We start from the raw sequence: 19,362 nt of genomic DNA on the forward strand, positions 1-19,362 counted from the left end.
AGTTCATTGGAAAGTGGATCTAGAGCTGAGTAAGTGAGCTGCATTGTTCTCTCTCTGACCACTCCTCCACAGACAGCACCACCAAGCAGCAAAGAGGGTTGCCCCACCCTGGTGAATACCTAAGGCCCTGCCCCCTTATAACATAACAGGTGCACCAAGACAAAGAAAGAAATACGGCCCAAATGAAAGAAGAGATCAAAACTCCAGAAAAACAACTAAGCAACAAGGAAATAGCCAACCTACCTGATGCAGAGTTCTAAACACTGGTAATCAGGATGCTCACAGAACTGACTGAGCTCAACCGCAATGAAGGAAGAAATTAAGGCTACCCAAAGTGAAATAAAGCAAAATATTCAGGGAACAAACTCAAATCAACCAGAACGAAACCAGAACTCAATCAACATTTTTGAACAAAAAGAAGAAATAAACATCCCAACCAGAACAGAATGAAGAAACAAGAATTCAAAGAAATGAGAAGAGACTTAGGAACCTCTGGGACAACTTTAAAGGTTCTAATATACAAATTATAGGGGTGCCAGGAGAAGAACAAGAAAAAGACGTTGAAAACTTATTTAAACAAATAATGATGGAACACTTCCCCAATCTGGCAAAGGAAATAGACTTCCAGGAAGTCCAGGAAGCTCAAAGAGTCCCAAAGAAATTGGACCCAAGGAGGAACACACCAAGGCACATCATCTTTAAGTTACCCAAGATCAAAGATAAACAGAGAATCTTAAAAGCAGCAAGAGATAAGGGGACACTCACCTACAAAGGAGTTCCCATCAGACTGTCAGCTGATTTCTCAAAAGAGACCTTACAGGCAAGAAGGGGCTAGAAAGAAGTATTCCAAATCATGAAAGGCAAGGACCTACATCCAAGATTATTCTACCCAGCAAAGCTATCATTTAGAATGGAAGGGCAGATCAAGTGTTTCCTAGATAAGGTCAAGTTCAAGGAGTTCATCATCACCAAGCCCTTACTATGAAATGTTAAAGGGACTTATCTAAGAAATTGAAGATCAAAACTAAGAACAGTAAAATGACAACTAATTCACAACTATCAACAAGTGAACCTAAAAAAAAAACAATGAAAACAAAAACTAAGCAAACAACTAGAACAGGAACAGAATCAGAGAAATGGACATCACATGGAGGGTTTTCAGTGGGGAATGGGAGAAGAAGAATGGTGGGGAGGAAGGTACAGGGAATAAGATGCATAATTGGTAGGCATAAAATAGATGGGGAGAGGTTAAGAATGTTACAGGAAACAGAGAATTCAAAGAACTTATATGTACAACCCATGGACATGAAATAAGGGTGTAGGGAATGCTGGAGGGTTGGGGGGTGCAGGGCAGAGTGGGGAAAAACAGGGAAAACTGTTATAGCATAATCAATAAAATATACTTTTTTTAAAGACTTTACTTATTTTTAGACCAAGGGGGAAGGGAAAGAGAAAGGGAGGGAGAGAAACATCAGTGTGTGACTGCTTCTCGAGCTCTGCCCACTGGGGGCCTAGCCCGAAACCCAGACATGTGCCCTGATTGGGAATGGAACCAGTGACCCTTTGGTTCACAGGCCAGTGCTCAATCTACTGAACTACACCAGCCAGGGCCCAATAAAATATACCTATAAAAAAAGAATTACTTTAGCTTCTATTTTGACAACAGATGATAGAGGAGCAAGAGAAGGGTGACTTAGGAGGCTGCTGCAGTCCTCCAAGTGAGAGACAGTGGGGGCAGCAAGGGGGAAGTGCAAGCAGGGAATGGGGTACGCAAATACATTCACATGAGGTGGTACACAGGTTTTGATGAAGTAATTGATGTAGGGTGTTAAAACAAGAAGAGAGTTAGGGAGATTCCAAGATTTTGGCCTGAGCCATTTAAAGAATGGAGTTGCCATTTACTAAAATGAAAAAGACTGTAAGGAATGGGAAGAGATAAATTTAATTTTGGAGATGTCAAGTTTGAAATGCCTATTAAATTAACATATGGTATATGAGTCTGGAATTCAGAATAAAATCCCAGGCTGGATATGTAAATTTAGGAGACACCAACATGTAAAGAGTATTTAATGCCATGAGATCATCTAGATACTCAGGGTATACAGAAATTTTAAAAAGTTACATAAGAATCCCTGGAACACATGAGCATTTAGGAATTGAAATGGTAATGAAACCAGAAACAGAAAGAGCAGCCACTGAAATAAGAGGAAACCATGAAAGAAAACCAGGAAGAGCAACCAAGTCAATTGACAAGGAACTACAAGTGACCACTGGCTAAAACACTGGAGTAGTGAGAATAAAAGCCTGACTGGGTTCAAAAAAGAATGGTAAGATCAGAAATGGAGAGAGGGAGGATAGGTAATTTGGAGAAGGAATTTGGTATTAAGAGTAGGGTAGCATTAAAGTGAAAGGATACTTCAGGGTCATGAGTGTAATTTTTAAATTATTTCATCCATAAATATAGTATTTCTATAAGTTAACATTCTTTTTTATAAATATAACCTCAATACCACTATCTCACCTAAAAAATTAACAATAATTCTAAAAAACTAACAATAAATCATCATCTCTCCTATCCTGTCAACCTTCAGATTTCCCTAATTGTCTCACTTATTTCTGCTACCAGATTTTTGGGGATATTATAATTCAAATACCATACAATTCACTCATTTAAAGTATGCAACTTAAAAAAAAGGTATGCAACTTAATAAATTTCTATCATTGTCAAAAAAAATGTAGTTGAGCAAACAATCTGAAACTTTCAATTTTCAAAAGCATAAGGAGAAAGATTGTTTATAGCAACTCAGAACATTTCCAGAATCTAGTTCCTCCTCTCCGTCTGTTACTTATGATTGAGAGCTATGGACTAAATTCAAATAAAAGCTAGATAGGACCCAATGAATACTTGTTAAATGGATGAATTAAGCCTATTCAATTCCTTCATTTTGGAGAATAGGCATAAAATAATCAGAATCCACCCCTCAGAGAAAAGTACTGATACCTGTAGGAGACCTGACAATAAATCTAATCCATGAGGTTGATAAATTCCACGTCATTTATTAAAAAGCAAGTAAGGGCCAAAGATCAGTAAGGATATTTCCAGCAACAAATGAGGATGAGGCAGTGAGAATGAGGCAAAACAAAAAGAATTATTTGTGTGTGTGTGTTTATGTGTATGTCACTTCCTAGACCTACAGAGATGGAGACCAAAAGACTGTCTCTGAAAAAAGGACTGTGGAAAAAACTGAAACACTACTACAGGATAAGGCAGGAAATAATGATTAAAACAGTCAAATCACTATGTTGTACACCTAAAACTCATATAACATTGAATGTCAACTGTAGTTGAAAAGTTTTTAAAACTACAAAGAGTAAAACAGGATTCAAATGAAAGAATAATAAAGTTTTCATTCATAAAACAAAATCATGCACTGAACATTAACTGAGAAAACGGTGATCACGAATCTAACTTAACTGTCACTTTTGCTGTGCATTTTTCAAATCAGAGTTGCATGATAATTAACCAGAAGGCACAGAGTATAAGACAGTGTGAAAAACAAATTAGCATCAAGGGCGAACTGGAGTTAAACAACAATCAAGTAACAATATCCTCGTTTATGAAGGTATGAACACAAGGAGCAAAAAATCAGCACACTTCCACTGGCCACAGAGAGCTCCAATAACTGCCACATCCAGGGCTGTGACTCACTGGGACTATTTATAAGTCTGTGTCCTGCAGTAAACAGGACTACCTACCAAGTTACTGAAAAAGGGGAAATGACTTCCAAGTCTCAATTGATGATTTACCAAGGAGCAGAAGGCTACAAGAATCAAATACCTTTTAGCAATTCAACAAACACTTATCAGTGCACCTCCCTATGCTAGGCTGGAGAAATAGCAAGGTAAATAAGACTTGGTCTCATCTCTGCTCAGTCATGACAGACAAATGCCCTTTGTCCAACTCAAGAACTCAAACATTTTGTTAAATATGAAATTAAACTGAAATATTGGCCCACAGAGATGATGTAGAATGGGCACATGAAGGATAATGCCCTGTAAAATACCAATATTTAAGGGAAAAACAAATAAAGATTTATTGACACAAAGGACAGAAAACATTGCTCCTTGACCCACACAAGTTGCTTCATTCAGAGAGAGGACAGAAGTTATTCAAGTCTTCAAACTCTGCTCTTCAGATGCTTGTAGACTCCTCCAAAGTCTTGCCAGTATACTAAGTACTCACCTATTCTGGGCCAGAGAAAAATGGGTGCTGAAAAGTCCCCAAATGATTCACTTTCTGACCTAAGTAACCCTAATACCAAAATATAAGAAAAAGTGGGATACCTGGTCTTTCAGTTCCCATGTCTTACTACCTCTGAAAGTAGTAAGTTCTGAATTCTATTTCATGCTATATTTTTCAGGATCAATGACAAACTAAAACAAACTATGCATTCCTCAAAAAAAAAAAAAAGTAGAAAAGAAAAAAAAGGCTTCCCCTATAAATGGGAAATTTAGATTTATCTACTGTTGGAACTCACCTCCCAGAAGCTTCCATTTGGCACTGGAACGAAAGGTTTCCATCTGCTTTACCTCTTCTGGTCTCTCATCCACAAATTCAGCCACCTGTGGCAGTGAAGACACTATGTTGAGGAAACCCACAGGATACAGCCAAGGAGTTTTGCTGTCTTGACAACCTTAAGTTATAACCACTCCCATTCCTAATACACATGGCACATACAGACCTGGAACAGCCATGAAGAGAGATTCAGTGGTTCTCAGTTATGTTTGCTCCAAAAACATCTGATTGTCACAGGATGGTTTAATTCTAGATCTTTCTCTGACTAATCAATTCCCCTTCAAAGCTTATTTTCATTCATTACAAGCCTTTTTATCAACTTACCAGAGACATAACTGCCACCTGTAAGATAAAAGCTAAATTCCCTTTACTGTTTTATTTTTATTGTATTGCATTCAAAGTGAAAACACAAGCAGGCTCCTTGTCATGCCTATCACTCATCAAGGGCTTTGGATTCCTTATAAAACCTTTCTTGTTATAGTTAGTCACAATGATAGCTATTCTTGAACCCAACCAAAAGAAGTCATGAAAACATACAAAGAATCACAGAATCTTCGATTCAAGAGAGAAAACTATGCTTCATATCATCCAAACTCCCAAACAAATGTGGAATCTTCTTTATAGTTTCCTTGATTAATGATTAGTCACCCAGTCCCTCCCTGTTAAGGAATCAATTCACTAACAGGGAACTCATTATGTTAAAAAGCAGTCCACTGCATTTTATGGAAAGTGCTAGGAAATCCTTAGTTTTATTGGACAAGTATCTATCTTCCTACAACTTCTTTCCATTGACTATAGTTCTGACCTCTGACTACTGATCCTCCTATAACAGACTTTCAAAAAGGGCTGGCATAATAAATTCTTTTTTTAAAAGATTTTATTAATTTATTTTTAGAGAGGAAAGGAAGGAGAGAAGGAGAGAAATATCAACGTATGGTTGCTTCTTGTGAGTCCCCTGCTGGGAACTGGCCTGCAACCCAGGCATGTGCCCTGACTAGGAATCGAACCGAGATCGTGTGGTTTGCAGGCCCGTGCTCAATCCACTGAGCTATACCAGCCAGGGCCGGGCTGGCACAATAAATTCTAGTTACAGAGTAGCAACTATATGCAAGGCAATGTTCTGTACTTTACTATCTCACTTAATCCTCACAATAGCCCTGCAAAGAAAGGTCCCACACTACTAAAGGACAACTATGACTCAGATAAATTAAGTAACTTTCTCAATGTCACAAAGTAGCAAGTGGCAGAACTGGAATTCGAACCCAAGACATAAAATCTCTCTACTTCTCTTCTCCCAAGAGCCTACCATCATTCCTCACATAACCCAGTTTTCACAGCTCTCCACATGCATTTAAAAGCACAGGCTTTCAAGCAAGATGAAATGAGATCCAAATCCCCAGCTGTCAGTTTAGTATCTGTGTAACCTTTGGCAAGTTATTTTCTCTAAGCTTCAATTTCCTCATTTGTAAAAGTAGGTTTCAAAGAACTGCTAGCAGGACTCCATGAGATAGTTCACGTGAGCTTAGCAGTTGTGCATGGTGAATGCTCAAAATTATACCTATTATTCTTTGCTGCTACTGCTACTGTGGTTGTCCCAATTATTTTGCCATTATTACAACTGGTAGTGACGGTTTTGCAGTAACAAAAATGCATTCAATGACCAAGATCTGTTTTAACCAGTTTAGAGGGCAGCAGGGCTAAAGCCTCCCAATTTTGGTTTTGGAGCAATCACAGGAGCAAAAGATAGTATAAAAGAAAATTAATAGAGGACCACATAGAAATTATAATTTTTGTTTATTTTTTAATATATTTTATTGGTTATACCATTACATTTGTTCTATTCCCCCCCTTCATTGCCCTCCACCCGCACACTCCCTCCCCCACCATTCTCCCCCCCTTAGTTTATAACCATGTAACTCAAGTTCTTTAGATTCTATATTTCCCCCACTATTCTTGACCTCCCCCCCAATCTATTTTCTACCTACTGTCTGTGCTATTTTCTGTACCTTCTTCCCCATTCTTCTCCTCCCACTCCCCTGTTGCTGACCCTCCATGTGTTCTTCATTTCTATGGTACCACTCCTGATCTAGCTGTCCTCTTGGTTTGCTTTTGTTTTAGGTGTGGTTGTTAATAACTGTGAGTTTGCTGTCCTTTCACTGTTAATATTTTTCATCTTCTTTTTCTTATATAAGTCCCTTTAGCATTTCATTTAATAAGGGCTTGGTGATGATGAACTCCTTGAACTTGGCCTTATCTGAGAAGCACTTTATCTGTCCTTCCATTCTAAATGAAAGCTTTGCTGGATAAAGCAATCTTGGCTGTAGGTCTTTGGATATCATGGCTTGGAATACTTCTTTCCAGCCCCTTCTTGCCTGTAAGGTCTCTTTTGAGAAATCTGCTGACAGTCTGATGGGTACTCCTTTGTAGGTGAGTGTCCCCTTACCTCTTGCTGCTTCTAGGATTCTCTCCTTCATTTTAATCTTGGCTAGTGTAATTATGATGAGCCTTGGTGTGTTCCTTCTTGGGCCCAACTTCTTTGGCACTCTCTGAGCTTCCTGGATTTCCTGAAAGTCTATTTTCTTTTCCAGACTGGGGAAGTTCTCCTTTATTATTTGTTCAAAAAAGTTTTCCACTCATGGCTGTTTCTTTCCCCCTTCTGGTACCCATATAATCCGGACGTTGGAAGGTTTAAAGATGTCCTGGAGGTTCCTAAGCCTCTCCTCATTGTTCTGAATTCTCATTTCTTCATTCCTTTCTGGTTGGATGTTTCTTTCTTCCTTCTGGTCCATTCCATTGATTTGAGTCCCGGTTTCCTTTCCATCACTGTTGGTTTCCTGTGCATCTCCCTTCATTTCAATTAGTTTAGCCTTCATTTGTTCCTCTAATTTGTGACTATAATCAACCAGTTCTGTGAGCATCCTGATAAACAGTGCCTTGAACTGTGCTTCTGAGAGGCTGGCAATCTCTTGGTTGCTTAGAGTTATTGGCTCTGGGACTTTGAGTTCTTCTTGTGCCATCTTTTGGGCTGTTCATGCCTGTTACATATCAGGATCGGAGCCCTAGGTGTTCACCAGAGTGGGGCAACTCAGTCGCTGGGTTGTGATGCTGTATGCAGGGGCAGAGTCAAAGAGGAGCAGTGGCATCCCGTCTGCCACCTCCCGCCGTGGCCCCCACAGGTGCCGCAGCTGCCACCGTCACCGGGGCCCATGCATTTCATCCCACTGCACATGAGTGTGCCACCGCCGTCAGCCCTCCACCACTGGGTTCACCCGCTGGGGCCTGCATGGTCCATCTCACTGTGCGTGAATGTGCGACAGCGGTCAGTCTGCCCTGCACCCGACTGGGTCCGGGCTGCCTGCATGCTTGGGTCAAGGGATCTTTCCTGCCCGACCCTGCTCCACTGCTGGCTCCGCCCCTCTTACCGTCCTGGTTGAAGGGTTCGTTGTCGTCGGACTTCTGTATAGTTCAATTTTCTGTTCTTTGCCTGTGTCTTTGTTTACTAAATCTTTGTTGTATTCAAATTTGGTTGTGGGAGAAGGCAGTGTTTCCACCTATGCCTCCATCTTGGCGGAAGTCCTTCAGAAATTATAATTTTTAAATGTCAAGACTATTATAAATGAAGAGCGACTTCCAGCCAGGACGAAGGCGTAGGTGGAAAAACACTGTGCCTCCTCACACAACCAAGTTTAAAGACAACAAAGTTTTAGTAACAAAAATGCAACGAAAACACAGAAAATTGAACTGTATGGAAGTCCAAGAGAAACAAACTGTTCAGCCATACTGGTAAGAGGGGAGGAGCCAGCAACTGGCTGAGCAGGGTCACACAGGAAAAATTGGCCAGACTGACCCAGGTGCCCAGGCCACGGTTGGCAGATCCCAGGCGTGGGGTGGCAATGAATAGACCTAGTGAGGGCACAAGGCAGCTGGCTGACCGTGGTCACACATTCACACGTAGATAAACCAGGCGAAGGAGCGAGCAGTGAGACAGACCTCACAGGCCCCAGCGGCTTGCGGGAAGCAGAAGGGAACGCCAGTGCCCCTCTCTGACCCCGCCCCCCACATACAGCGCCACAACCCAGAGACTGGGTCACCCCGCCCTGGTGAACACCTAAGGCTCCATCCCTCAAACATAACAGGTGGGAACAGACCAAACATTATGACTCAAGAACAACTCAAACCCCCAGAGCCAATAATTCTAAGCAACAAAGAGATAGTCAAACTATCAGATGCACAGTTCAAAATACTGGTGGATCAGAATGCTCACAGAACTGCTTGATTTTAGTCAAAAATTAGAGGAACAAATGAAGGCTAAACTAATTGAAATGAAGGGAAATGCACAGGAAACCAATACTGATGGAAAGGAAACTGGGACTCAAATCAAGGGAGTGGACCAGAAGGAAGAAAGAAACATCCAACCAGAAAGGAATGAAGAAATGAGAATTCAAAAAAATGAGGAGAGGCTTAGGAACCTCCAGGACATCTTTAAACATTCCAACATCTGAATTATAGGAGTACCAGAAGGGGAAGAGAAACAGCCACGAGTGGAAAACTTATTTGAACAGATAATAAAGGAGAACTTCCCCAGTCTGGAAAAGGAAATAGACTTCCAGGAAATCCAGAAAGCTCAGAGAGTCCCAAAGAAGTTGGACCCAAGAAGGAACACACCAAGGCACATCATAATTACATTAGCCAAGATTAAAATGAAGGAAAGAATCCTAGAAGCAGCAAGAGATAAGGGAACACTCACCTACAAAGGAGTACCCATCAGACTGTCAGCAGATTTCTCAAAAGAGACCTTACAGGCAAGAAGGGGCTGGAAAGAAATATTCCAAGTCATGAAATCCAAGACCTACAGCCAAGATTGCTCTATCCAGCAAAGCTTTCATTTAGGATGGAAGGGCAGATAAAGTGCTTCTCAGATAAGATCAAATTCAAGGAGTTCATCATCACCAAGCCCTTATTATATGAAATGCTAAAGGGACTTATCTAAGAAAAAGAAGATAAATATTAACAGTGAAAGGACAGCAAACTCACAGTTATTAACAACCACACCTAAAACAAAAGCAAACTAAGAGGATAGCTACATCAGGAGCAGAACCATAGAAATGAAGAACACATGGAGGGTTAGCACCAGGGGAGTTTGAGGAGGAGAAGGGGGGAGAAGGTACAGAGAGTAAGTAGCATAGACAGTAGGCAGAAAATAGACGGGGGGGAGGGCAAGAATACTATGGGAAATAAAGAATCTAACGAACTTTTGACACATGGACATAAACTAAAGGGGGGGAATGGTGGGCGAGAGGGTGTGCAGGGTTGAGGGGAATGAAGGGGGGAAAAAGGACCACTGTAATGGCATATTCAATAAAATATATTAAAAAATTTAAAAAGACTATTATAAATGAAAAGATAATGATAAAATACACCTATGAAACATAAAACAGATAATATATACTTACATAAATATCAAATAAATCAATGAAAAAATTAAAACCCCAATTTTCTAAAAATGGACAAAATACCAAGAAATTCATAAAATAGAAATGCCCAATAAACATATGAAAAATTATGCACTTCATTATTTTTCAATGAAACTGGATACCATTGTTCACCTGCCAAGCTAGCACAGGTTTGCCATGGGTTTTATTGTTGTTAATAATGTACAAGTATTGATGAAGAAATGGAATAACTGGCATTCTCATACCACTTTTACACTCAGGTGGTACCAGAGGCATAAATTGGTAGCACCTTTTGGAGAGCAATATGGGACTGTGTCAGGAACCACCCTGCCTGGTTTCAGAAGCTGTAACCCGGCCCCCCATATGGCTAAGGCTGAGTGAGCGACCTTCGGACCATAAGCCACTAAGGAGACAAAGCTTATTTCCTTGGCAGAGGCACTGCCTCTGCCTCTTTTACTTCACCCTGCCTGGCCCCCAATGCTTGATCGGTTAGCCAATGATGGGTAAGATTCCTCAAGGGAGGGACGACCTAAGACAGACACGATGATGGGGAACCCCCAAGGAAGAATTTAGAGGGCTATAGCAAAAGGGAGTGATGGACCCTCACCCCTCAGCTTTGACATAGCCTGAGTCCTCATTCTGTCTGCAAGAAGTCTTCTAATCTCTTGGCTGCCTTACTTCCCCTGCCTGACTTAAGCCTGAAACAATAACAGAGGGCGGTATAGCTCTGTGCTGGAAAGGGCTGGTTCCCCAGGTGATCAGGCCTAAGAAAGAATACATAAAATCCTGTGAAACCTGCTTTGCTAAGAATGCTCTCAATTAAGTGATAAGGGTCCAAGAAGGAAATGAGTTTGTTTCCCAGTTTTGTAGCCCTTTAGCTAACAGACCCTGACTCAGAAAAAGCCCTCATAGTTCTTTCTATGCTATCTGTTGTTTGATCCTTACTGCCTGAAAATGATTAATAAACTTTACCTGTATTCCTGTGCAAACTGAAAGCCAATAAAAGCCTGTCAAGGCAAGGGTCGGCGCACTCTCCTCTCAGAGTAGCCAGGCCACTCTGAGGCGCTCTCCCCTTGAGAGTAGCCGTGCAGTCCCCTTTTCCTCCACAGGACTCGGTAATCTGTGTGAATTTGTATCATTTCTCATTCATAACACCTCAGACACTATGGGCAGGAGTCCACATCAGGATTGTAGTTCAAAAAGACCATAACTTAACTTCACGGGAATAAATAATGGATTCCTACAATGGTTTATGTGTTTATCAAAGCATTTTGGTTTTTCTTTTTTAAGTATATTTTACTGACTATGCTATTATAGTTGCCCCATTTTTTTCTCCTTTATTCCCCTTCACCCTGCATCCCCCCTCCCACCAGCATGCCTCCACCCCTTAGTACATGTCCATGGGTCGCACATATAAATCCTTTGGATTCTCCATTTCCTTTGGATTCTCCATTCTCCATTTAACCTCCCCCTATTTTCAAACTTCCACTTAGGCTTCTTATCCCATGTACCTTTTCCCCATTCTCTCCCCACTGATAACCTTCCACATGATGTCCATTTCTCTGATTCTGTTCCTGTTCTAGTTGTTTGCTTGGTTTGTTTTTGCTTTTATCAGTTGTTGATAGTTGTAAGCTAGTTGCCATTTTACTATTCATAGTTTTGATCTTCAATTTCTTAAATAAGTCCCTTTAACACTTCATATAAAAAGGGCTTGGTGATGATGAACTCCTTTAATTTGACCTTCTCTGGGAAGCACTTTATCTGCCCTTCCATTCTAAATGAAAGCTTTGCTGGTTAGAATAATCTTGGATGTAGGTCCTTGCCTTTCATGATTTGGAATACTTCTTTCCAGACCCTTCTTGCCTATAAGGTTTCTTTTGAGAAATCAACTGATAAGTCTTATGGGAACTCCTTTGTAGGTAACTTGTCTCCTGTTCTCTTGCTGCTTTTAAGATTCTCTCCTTATCTTCAATTTTGGGTAATATAATGATGATGTGCCTTGGTCTGTGCTTCCTTGGATCCAACATCTTTGAGACTCTCTGAGCTTCCTGGACTTCTTGGAAGTCTATTTCCTTTGACAGATTGGGCAAAGTTCTACTTCGTTATTTGTTCAAATAAATTCTCATTTTCTTGCTCTTCCTCTTCTCCTTCTGGCACCCCTGTGATTCAGATATTGGAATGTTTAAAGTTGTCCCAGAGATTCCTAAGCCTGTCCTCTTGTTTTGAATTCTTGTTTCTTCATTCTGTTCTGATTGAATGTTTATTTCTTCCTTCTGCTCCAGATCGTTGATTTTAGTCCTGGTCTCCTTACCTTCCCTGTTGGTTCCTTGTACATTTTCCTTTATTTCACTTTGCATAGCCTTTACTTCTTCCTCTATTTTGTGACCATACTCAACCATTTCTGTGATAATCCCAATTACCAGTGTTTTAAACTCTGCATCTGATAGGTTAGCTCCTCCTTCATTGCTTAGTTGTTTTACTGAAGTTTTGATCTGTTCTTTCATTTGGGCCATATTTTTTGGCATACCTGTTACATTGTAAGGGGCAGAGCCTTAAGTATTCACCAGGGTGGGGCAATCCACATCACCACACTGTGGTTCTGTGTGTAGGGGAGGGGTCAGAGAGGGAACAATGCTACTTGCTCAGCTCTTGCCCCACTCCCAATCACTTCCCAGACCACCCACAGCAAATTGGACCCTCTGGTGCTGATTCCTGGGGTGGTGCATTTATATACATTCTAGGACCCTATGGATCTCTCCAACAAACTCTTCTGTAAGGCCAGGAATTTCTCCAGCCACCACAACCTCCACAGGTTCTTACAGCCAGAGGTTTTGATGCTTTCTTTTCCCACACTGGAACCCTAGGTTTCATGGTCTATCTCGCTTCCCAGTAGTTCCTCCCAGTGTATCTGCACACAAATGTGGGACTCCCAGCCACCACCTCAACAGTCCACCCAGTCCTCTACCTACTGCCATGCCACATGTTCTCTCTGCACCGGCTGCCTGTCTTCACCCTTCCTACCAGTCTGGATGAATGTTTCTTCTTTAACTCCTTCATTGTCGGACTTCCATACAGTTCAATTTTCTGGCAGTTCTGGTTATATATATATACTTTTAATTTGTTGTTGCCCTTGTTTTGGTTGTGCAAGGAGGCAAAGTATACCTACTTACACCTCCACCTTGGCCGTTAATCACATTTTCATGTTTCTAGACAGGAAACATTCCAGGGACAAAACATTTTAAATTAATATGTATACTGAGCTACTACACAACCATGAAAAATCACATTCGCAAAAAGAATATTTTAGTCTTACAAAAGTATTCACAATATATTACTAAGTGAAAGAACGGGTTCAAAAACTATGTATACAATATGATCCCAATTATATTTGAAAAAAAATAAATAAGATAAAAGCATGCATAATCTATGCATTAAAGACATATCTATCCCAACGTTAGGAGTTATTACCTCTGGATAGTCACAGTATAAGTGATTTTTATACTCTTTTTAAACTTTAAAGTTTCTTAAAATTCCCAAATACTCTATAATAAATATGTTGCTTTCATAAAATAATTAAAACAAATGTTAACATTAATTAGGTTTAAGTGATTCTGACTGAAACTAACCGATTCCTTATGATCGCTATTTCCTGTCTAATTACTAACAAACTATCTTTTAAATAATGAAGTGTAGAATATGCTGGGGACAAACATATACTCATCTGGAATTCATCTTTACAACTTTACCACAACATATTCTATTAACAGCCCTCCTTTTCACTTGTTTCTCAGTTATTCTCAGCAAAAGTTCCATCACTATATCAATGCTAGATTATTTGCCTACACTTTTGCCTACTTGGCTCTTATCCTTCAAAACTCATGTCAGATATTGACATTCTTCACAGAATTTACCAATGAAATAAAAGGTATGCTACTTTCCCTATGCTCTAAAAACACTTGGTACATAATATAACTCCAATATTTATCATATTGCTGAAATAGTTTGAAACTCAGTCTGCCATTTTAGGTGATACCTCTAGAGTACAGATACTATGTTCTATTAATCTACATACCTCCATCACTTAGACAAGAGTATATAAATTTTAAAGTTTAGTTGAATCAATGAATAAAAGAAACAAAGAAAAATTTCTTTTTCTTTAATAATGAACTAAATTTTATTTTATTTTTTTCATTTAATTATTGTTCAAGTACAATTTTCTGAAAAAGTTTCTTATCATCGAACCTGATCCTTATTTTTAAGATAGCTTCCAACAAACTGAACCTATCTAATTCTAATCACAGTTCTATCACTGATGTTGAGCCTCTCTCTATTAGTTCCCTTTTCTATTTTGATGGGCCCCTCCATAAACAAAGAAGATAGTGTATAGGCATCATCAAAGAAGACTATTTTAAAAGAACTCTTTAATAGTATTCTGTGCCCTGAACTCACCCTCTTACAAATCTACCTTGCACTTAGAGTCGAGATTGAAAGATTTGAATTTCAAAGTCCTCACAGACTCAAAGATACATACCACAGGCAAATCTCCATCATCTTCCTCTTCCTCTTTTTCTGGCTTACTGGTGGAGATAGATGTCCAGCTCACATCATCATCCACAATGCGCATTCTAAATGTGAAAAAAAAGATAAAAAGGATTAACATTCTTATTATTTTTAAGATTTTATTTATTTTTAGAGAGGGAGAATGCAGGCAGAAAGAGAGGGAGAGAAACATTGATGTGTGACAGAGACATCAATCAGCTATCTCTCATACAATGCTGACTGGGGAGCTAGCCCACAACTCAAGCATGTGCCCTAACTGGGAATTGAACCTGTGACCTTTCAGTTCACAGCGTGGTGCTCAATCCACTGAGCCACACCAGCCAGGGCACCATTCTTAATTAATAGCCTATGAACATTTATCTACTGGCTTTAGGATAAAGCTCAAAATCCTACAAGATCCTGCATGTTCGATCACATCTGTTTTCACATACTCAGTTCCTTCCCCCTGCTTAAACTAACTTCTCATTTTCTACTGGGAAACTCTTACTCATTCTTAATATCCTAGCATGTACTTACTTATATTTAACTTTCATGAGCTTATCTTCCTAACTACTCTTCCTTAACTCCCCCATCTAAGAACCCCTGTTGCACATTCTTGGAATACTTTAGTTGCATATACCACAAAGGACATAAATCAATTAGTTGCCTAATTAGTTGTTTAAAGCTTGTCTCTTCATTAAACTATACGCTCCATAAGAATAGGGAATATGACTTTCTCATGCAGAATGGTATTCTCCACACCCTGCAGTAACTAGCATAAGTATTGAATAAATGTTTGTTACATAGATAAACTATGAATGATTGCAAATAACGATAACTGCCATGATGTGAAGTCATTATCTGAAAAATGAAGATCACTTTATACATCTCTAATCACAACCACCACCATTTGATATAAATGACATCACTATTACTCTCTTTTTAAAGAAAACAAAAGTTTAGACAGATAAAATATCTTGCCCACACGGATCACAAAGTGGCACAGCTATGACTCAAACTCTGATCAGTCCTGCTCCAAAGCTCAAGATATTTTCACTACATGGCCCTGATTCCCAATCTAAACAAGTCAGAGATGCAGGAAGACAGAGGGCAAGGATAAGGCAAGAACCAAACCAGGAAAGAAAATGGATCACCTCTGTGGACATATTTGACTTTACTGAGTTTATCAATTTCTGAGGGCAAACAGAGTGGCTTAAAACAACAGAAATGTCTCTCACAGTTCTGGAGGCTTGAAGTCTGAAATCACAAGGTATCTGCAAGGCAACTGTCCACTGGGCTGTAAAGTAGAATATTTCCTTAATTCTTCCGTCTGTCAGCCCCAGGCATACCTTGGCTAACTACAGTCAGTCTATCCCAGCCTCCACCTTCACATGGTTGTTTTCCCTCTGCCAGTTTCTGTATCCAAATTTCCCTCTTCTTAGAAGGATGCCAGTCATATTGGATTCGGTGTCCATTCTAATCCACTATGCCCTAACACTTACTCCATGGTAGTAGTGTAAAGTTTAAACAATTCATGTCTAAAATACCTGGAATAGTGCCTGGCATATGACAAGAACTGTATAAATGTTACTGTCAGAAGTAGCAGTACTGAGTTAACAGCAAGTGAGTATAGGCTTCTGACTCAGGACCAGAGTCCTTGGGACTGGAGGGTCCGGGCAGGTTCTGGATCCTAAATACCCGGATACAGAGGCTTTGAATTAGCTCCACCATTATTCTCGGGGCTCAATACTCATTCTCTACGGGAGCGAACTAAAGACTGTAAAGGCGAGAAACGAATAATGCAGGTCACAGCCTGGCTTGAACCGAAGAGAATGCCAAGAGTGCCAAGAGGCGCGAGCGAGGTCTGCACGAGCTCCGGGCTGGGGCTGGCTCCGACGAGCCCGCAGCAGAGGGAGGCCGAACCGTGCATAAGAGGAAGAGCCGGGGGCCGAGGGGAGGGTTGGAGAGGTGAGGGGCGCCGAGCCCCCGCCAGGCCCAACTCACCCCTTGCCGCCGGCACCGCCAGGCTTAGGCCGCTTTTTGCGACGCTTGAGAATGGACTCGGAGCCCCCACCGACGCCGGCATCTGCCCTGGACAAGTATCGCTTCAGATACTCGGCCTTGGAAAGTGGCGGAGCTGCCGCCATGGCAGAGGCGGGGCCGGAGAAACGGTTCGGGGCTGGGGACAAACTGCTGAACTGACGGCGGTGCGGAGGTGGGGCTAGAACCGGAAGTGGCCGAGAGTGTTTGCCACTGCTGGGGCTGACTGGGGGGAGCACTCCCAGGCTTACCTGGGAACCAGCGTGCTTCCGGGGCCTACTCTACAACCTTATGAGGGTGCAACCACGTTTCTTCCGTTGTCCATCTATCCGCTAATTCAATACGCTAGGCAGCAAGCGCTGTTGTAACCGTGAAGCTACAGCCACAGCCCAAACAAGATCTCTGCCCCCAGTACCTTCAGGAGGACCCCAGTATAGTCGTTAAAAACAGACTCTGAAGTTTCAATGTATTTAAGTTTGAGTTCTGGTTCCATAACTACCTAGCTCTACGACCTTGGGCAAATCATTTACAAATTGGAGATAACAAAGACACCAAATTCAATGCTTATGAGGACTGACATAATATTACTGGGTAATGTGCTTGAAATAGTGTCCTGCACATAGTATTATTTTTATTAGTGTAAGTATGTTTAGGTGATGAGGAATCTGCTCTGACAGGCTTCCATGTACCACTTAAGGCAGGAAATCAGGAATTCCAAACTAAGTATAACTACTATGAAGAATGTGGAAACATGAGTAACTACCCCACAATTGATATCGATAGTCCCCAGCTAGCTCTTTTAGAGAACCTTTCCCGATGAAAAGGACCTGCGTCTATTTTCAGCATAGCAAAATAGGTGAAGCTACAGAGATTGAATTCTAATACTCAAGCTTGGTGAGAAAGGAAAGACTTTCCTTCTTTGGGGCATTAAAAGCTTTACCTGAATTGTTTAACCCTCACAATCCTCATATAATTTAATAGCCTTTTTTTAACAAATGAGAAAATTGAAGCTTGGAGGGGTTAATGAAGTTGTCCAACTTCATACAGCTGGTCCTTGGGAGCAGAAATGAGCAAAGTGGGGTGCGAGAGATAACCCAATATTTTTAAAATGAAATATTAGATATATTTTTATCTCATGTATAATTGTCACTGTTTTAAAGTATATTAGTCAAAAAGGCATTGTTATGCTTTATAAATACACATCTTGAGATATATGTTCAAAAGTATACAAAACAGGTTTGGAGATCACTGCATTGAAGCTTAAATTTTTTTTTAGTTTTTAAATTTTATTTTTTCAATTACATGCAATATTACATTAGTTTTAGGCATAGTGGTTAGACATTTATATTAATATGATAAAGTGATCCCCCCAATAAATCTTGCACCCATGTGATGCCATACATAGTTATTAGAATATGATTGACGATGTTCCCTCTGCTGTACTTTTTTCTATTGTTCAAGTACTGTTGTCTTTATTTTCTACCCAGCACTCTCATCCCTAGCATCCTGCACACCTCCCACCCTTGAACCTACCCTCTTCAGCTTTGTCCATGTGTCCTTTATACATGTTCCTTGACGACCCTTCCCCTAATTTCCTCCAGTACCCCTCTCTCCCCACACCTCTGGCTACTATCAGTTTGTCCTTTATTTCAATGTCTCTGGATATATTTTGTTGATTAGGTTCCACTTATAGGTGAATACATACAGTATTTGTCTTTCACCACTTGGCTTATTTCACCACCTAGCATAATGTTCTCCAGTTCCACCCATGCTGTTGCAAAGGGTAGGAGCTCCTCCTTTCTTCCTGCTATGTAGTATTCCACTGTGTAAATGTACCACAGTTTTTGATCGACTCATTTACTGATGGGCAATTAGGTTGGCCTCAGCGCTGAGCTATTATAAATTGTGCTGCTATGAACATTGGGGTGCATAGGTTCTTTTGAACTGATGTTTCAAGATTCTTAGGGTATAATCCCAGCAGTGGAATTGCCATGTGAAAACACAGTGCCATTTTTAGTTTTCTAAGGAAATTCCGTACTGTTTTCCACAGTGGCTGCACCAGTCTGCATTCCCACTGACAGTGCACTAGGGTTCCCTTGTCTCGACAACCTTACCAGCATTTGTTGTTTGTTGATTTGGTTATGATGGCCATTCTGACTGGTGTGAGGTTGTATCTCATTGTGGTATCTCAATTAAAACCATTTGACCATGGTTTTAATTTCCATCTCTCTGATGGCTAGTGATGCTAGTGATGCAAATGAGCATCCTTTCACATGTCTCTGGGCCCTCTTTATGTCCTCTTTGGAGAACTGTCTGTTCAGATTCTTTGCCCATTTTATAATTGGGTTTTTTGTCTTCCTGGAGTGGAGTCATGTGAGTTCTTTATATATTTTGGAGATCAAACCTCTGTCTGAGGTATTATTTGCAAATGTATTTTCCCATATGTTTGTTCCCCTTTCATTTTGCTGATGTTTCCTTTAGCTGTGCAGAAGCTGCTTTTGTTTTTTATGAAGTGCCATTTTTTTAATCTTTCCTTTATGTCCTTTGCTCTAGGGGACATATCAGTGAAAATATTGCTGTGTAGAATATCTGAGATTTTCCTCCCTATGTTCTCTTCTAGGACTTTTATGGTATTGCGACTTATATTTAAGTCCTTCATCCACCTTGAGTTTATTTTTGTGTATGATAAAAGTTGGTGGTCAAGTTTCATTTTTTAGCATGTAGCTGTCCAGGTTTCCTAACACCATTTGTTCA

The 19,362-nt window shown here is 40.5% G+C and overlaps 1 protein-coding gene across 1 annotated transcript in view; it reads right to left on the reverse strand.

The window, feature by feature from the left end:
• BUD13 (BUD13 spliceosome associated protein) overlaps positions 1 to 16,755 on the reverse strand; it is a 42,031-nt gene extending 25,276 nt beyond the window's left edge. Inside the window, exons 1-3 of the mRNA XM_037065665.1 lie at positions 16,573 to 16,755; positions 14,561 to 14,654; positions 4,539 to 4,623 (exon numbers count right to left, since the gene is read on the reverse strand). Coding sequence (XP_036921560.1) covers positions 4,539 to 4,623; positions 14,561 to 14,654; positions 16,573 to 16,715 — 322 coding nt within the window. The 5' untranslated portion in view covers positions 16,716 to 16,755. The remainder of the gene's footprint in view (positions 1 to 4,538; positions 4,624 to 14,560; positions 14,655 to 16,572) is intronic.
• Between the last annotated feature and the right edge of the window lie 2,607 nt (positions 16,756 to 19,362).

This window comes from Sturnira hondurensis, unplaced genomic scaffold, assembly GCF_014824575.4.
Source record: "Sturnira hondurensis isolate 20B ecotype Veracruz unplaced genomic scaffold, ASM1482457v3 Scaffold0015793, whole genome shotgun sequence".
NCBI lineage: Eukaryota > Metazoa > Chordata > Mammalia > Chiroptera > Phyllostomidae > Sturnira > Sturnira hondurensis.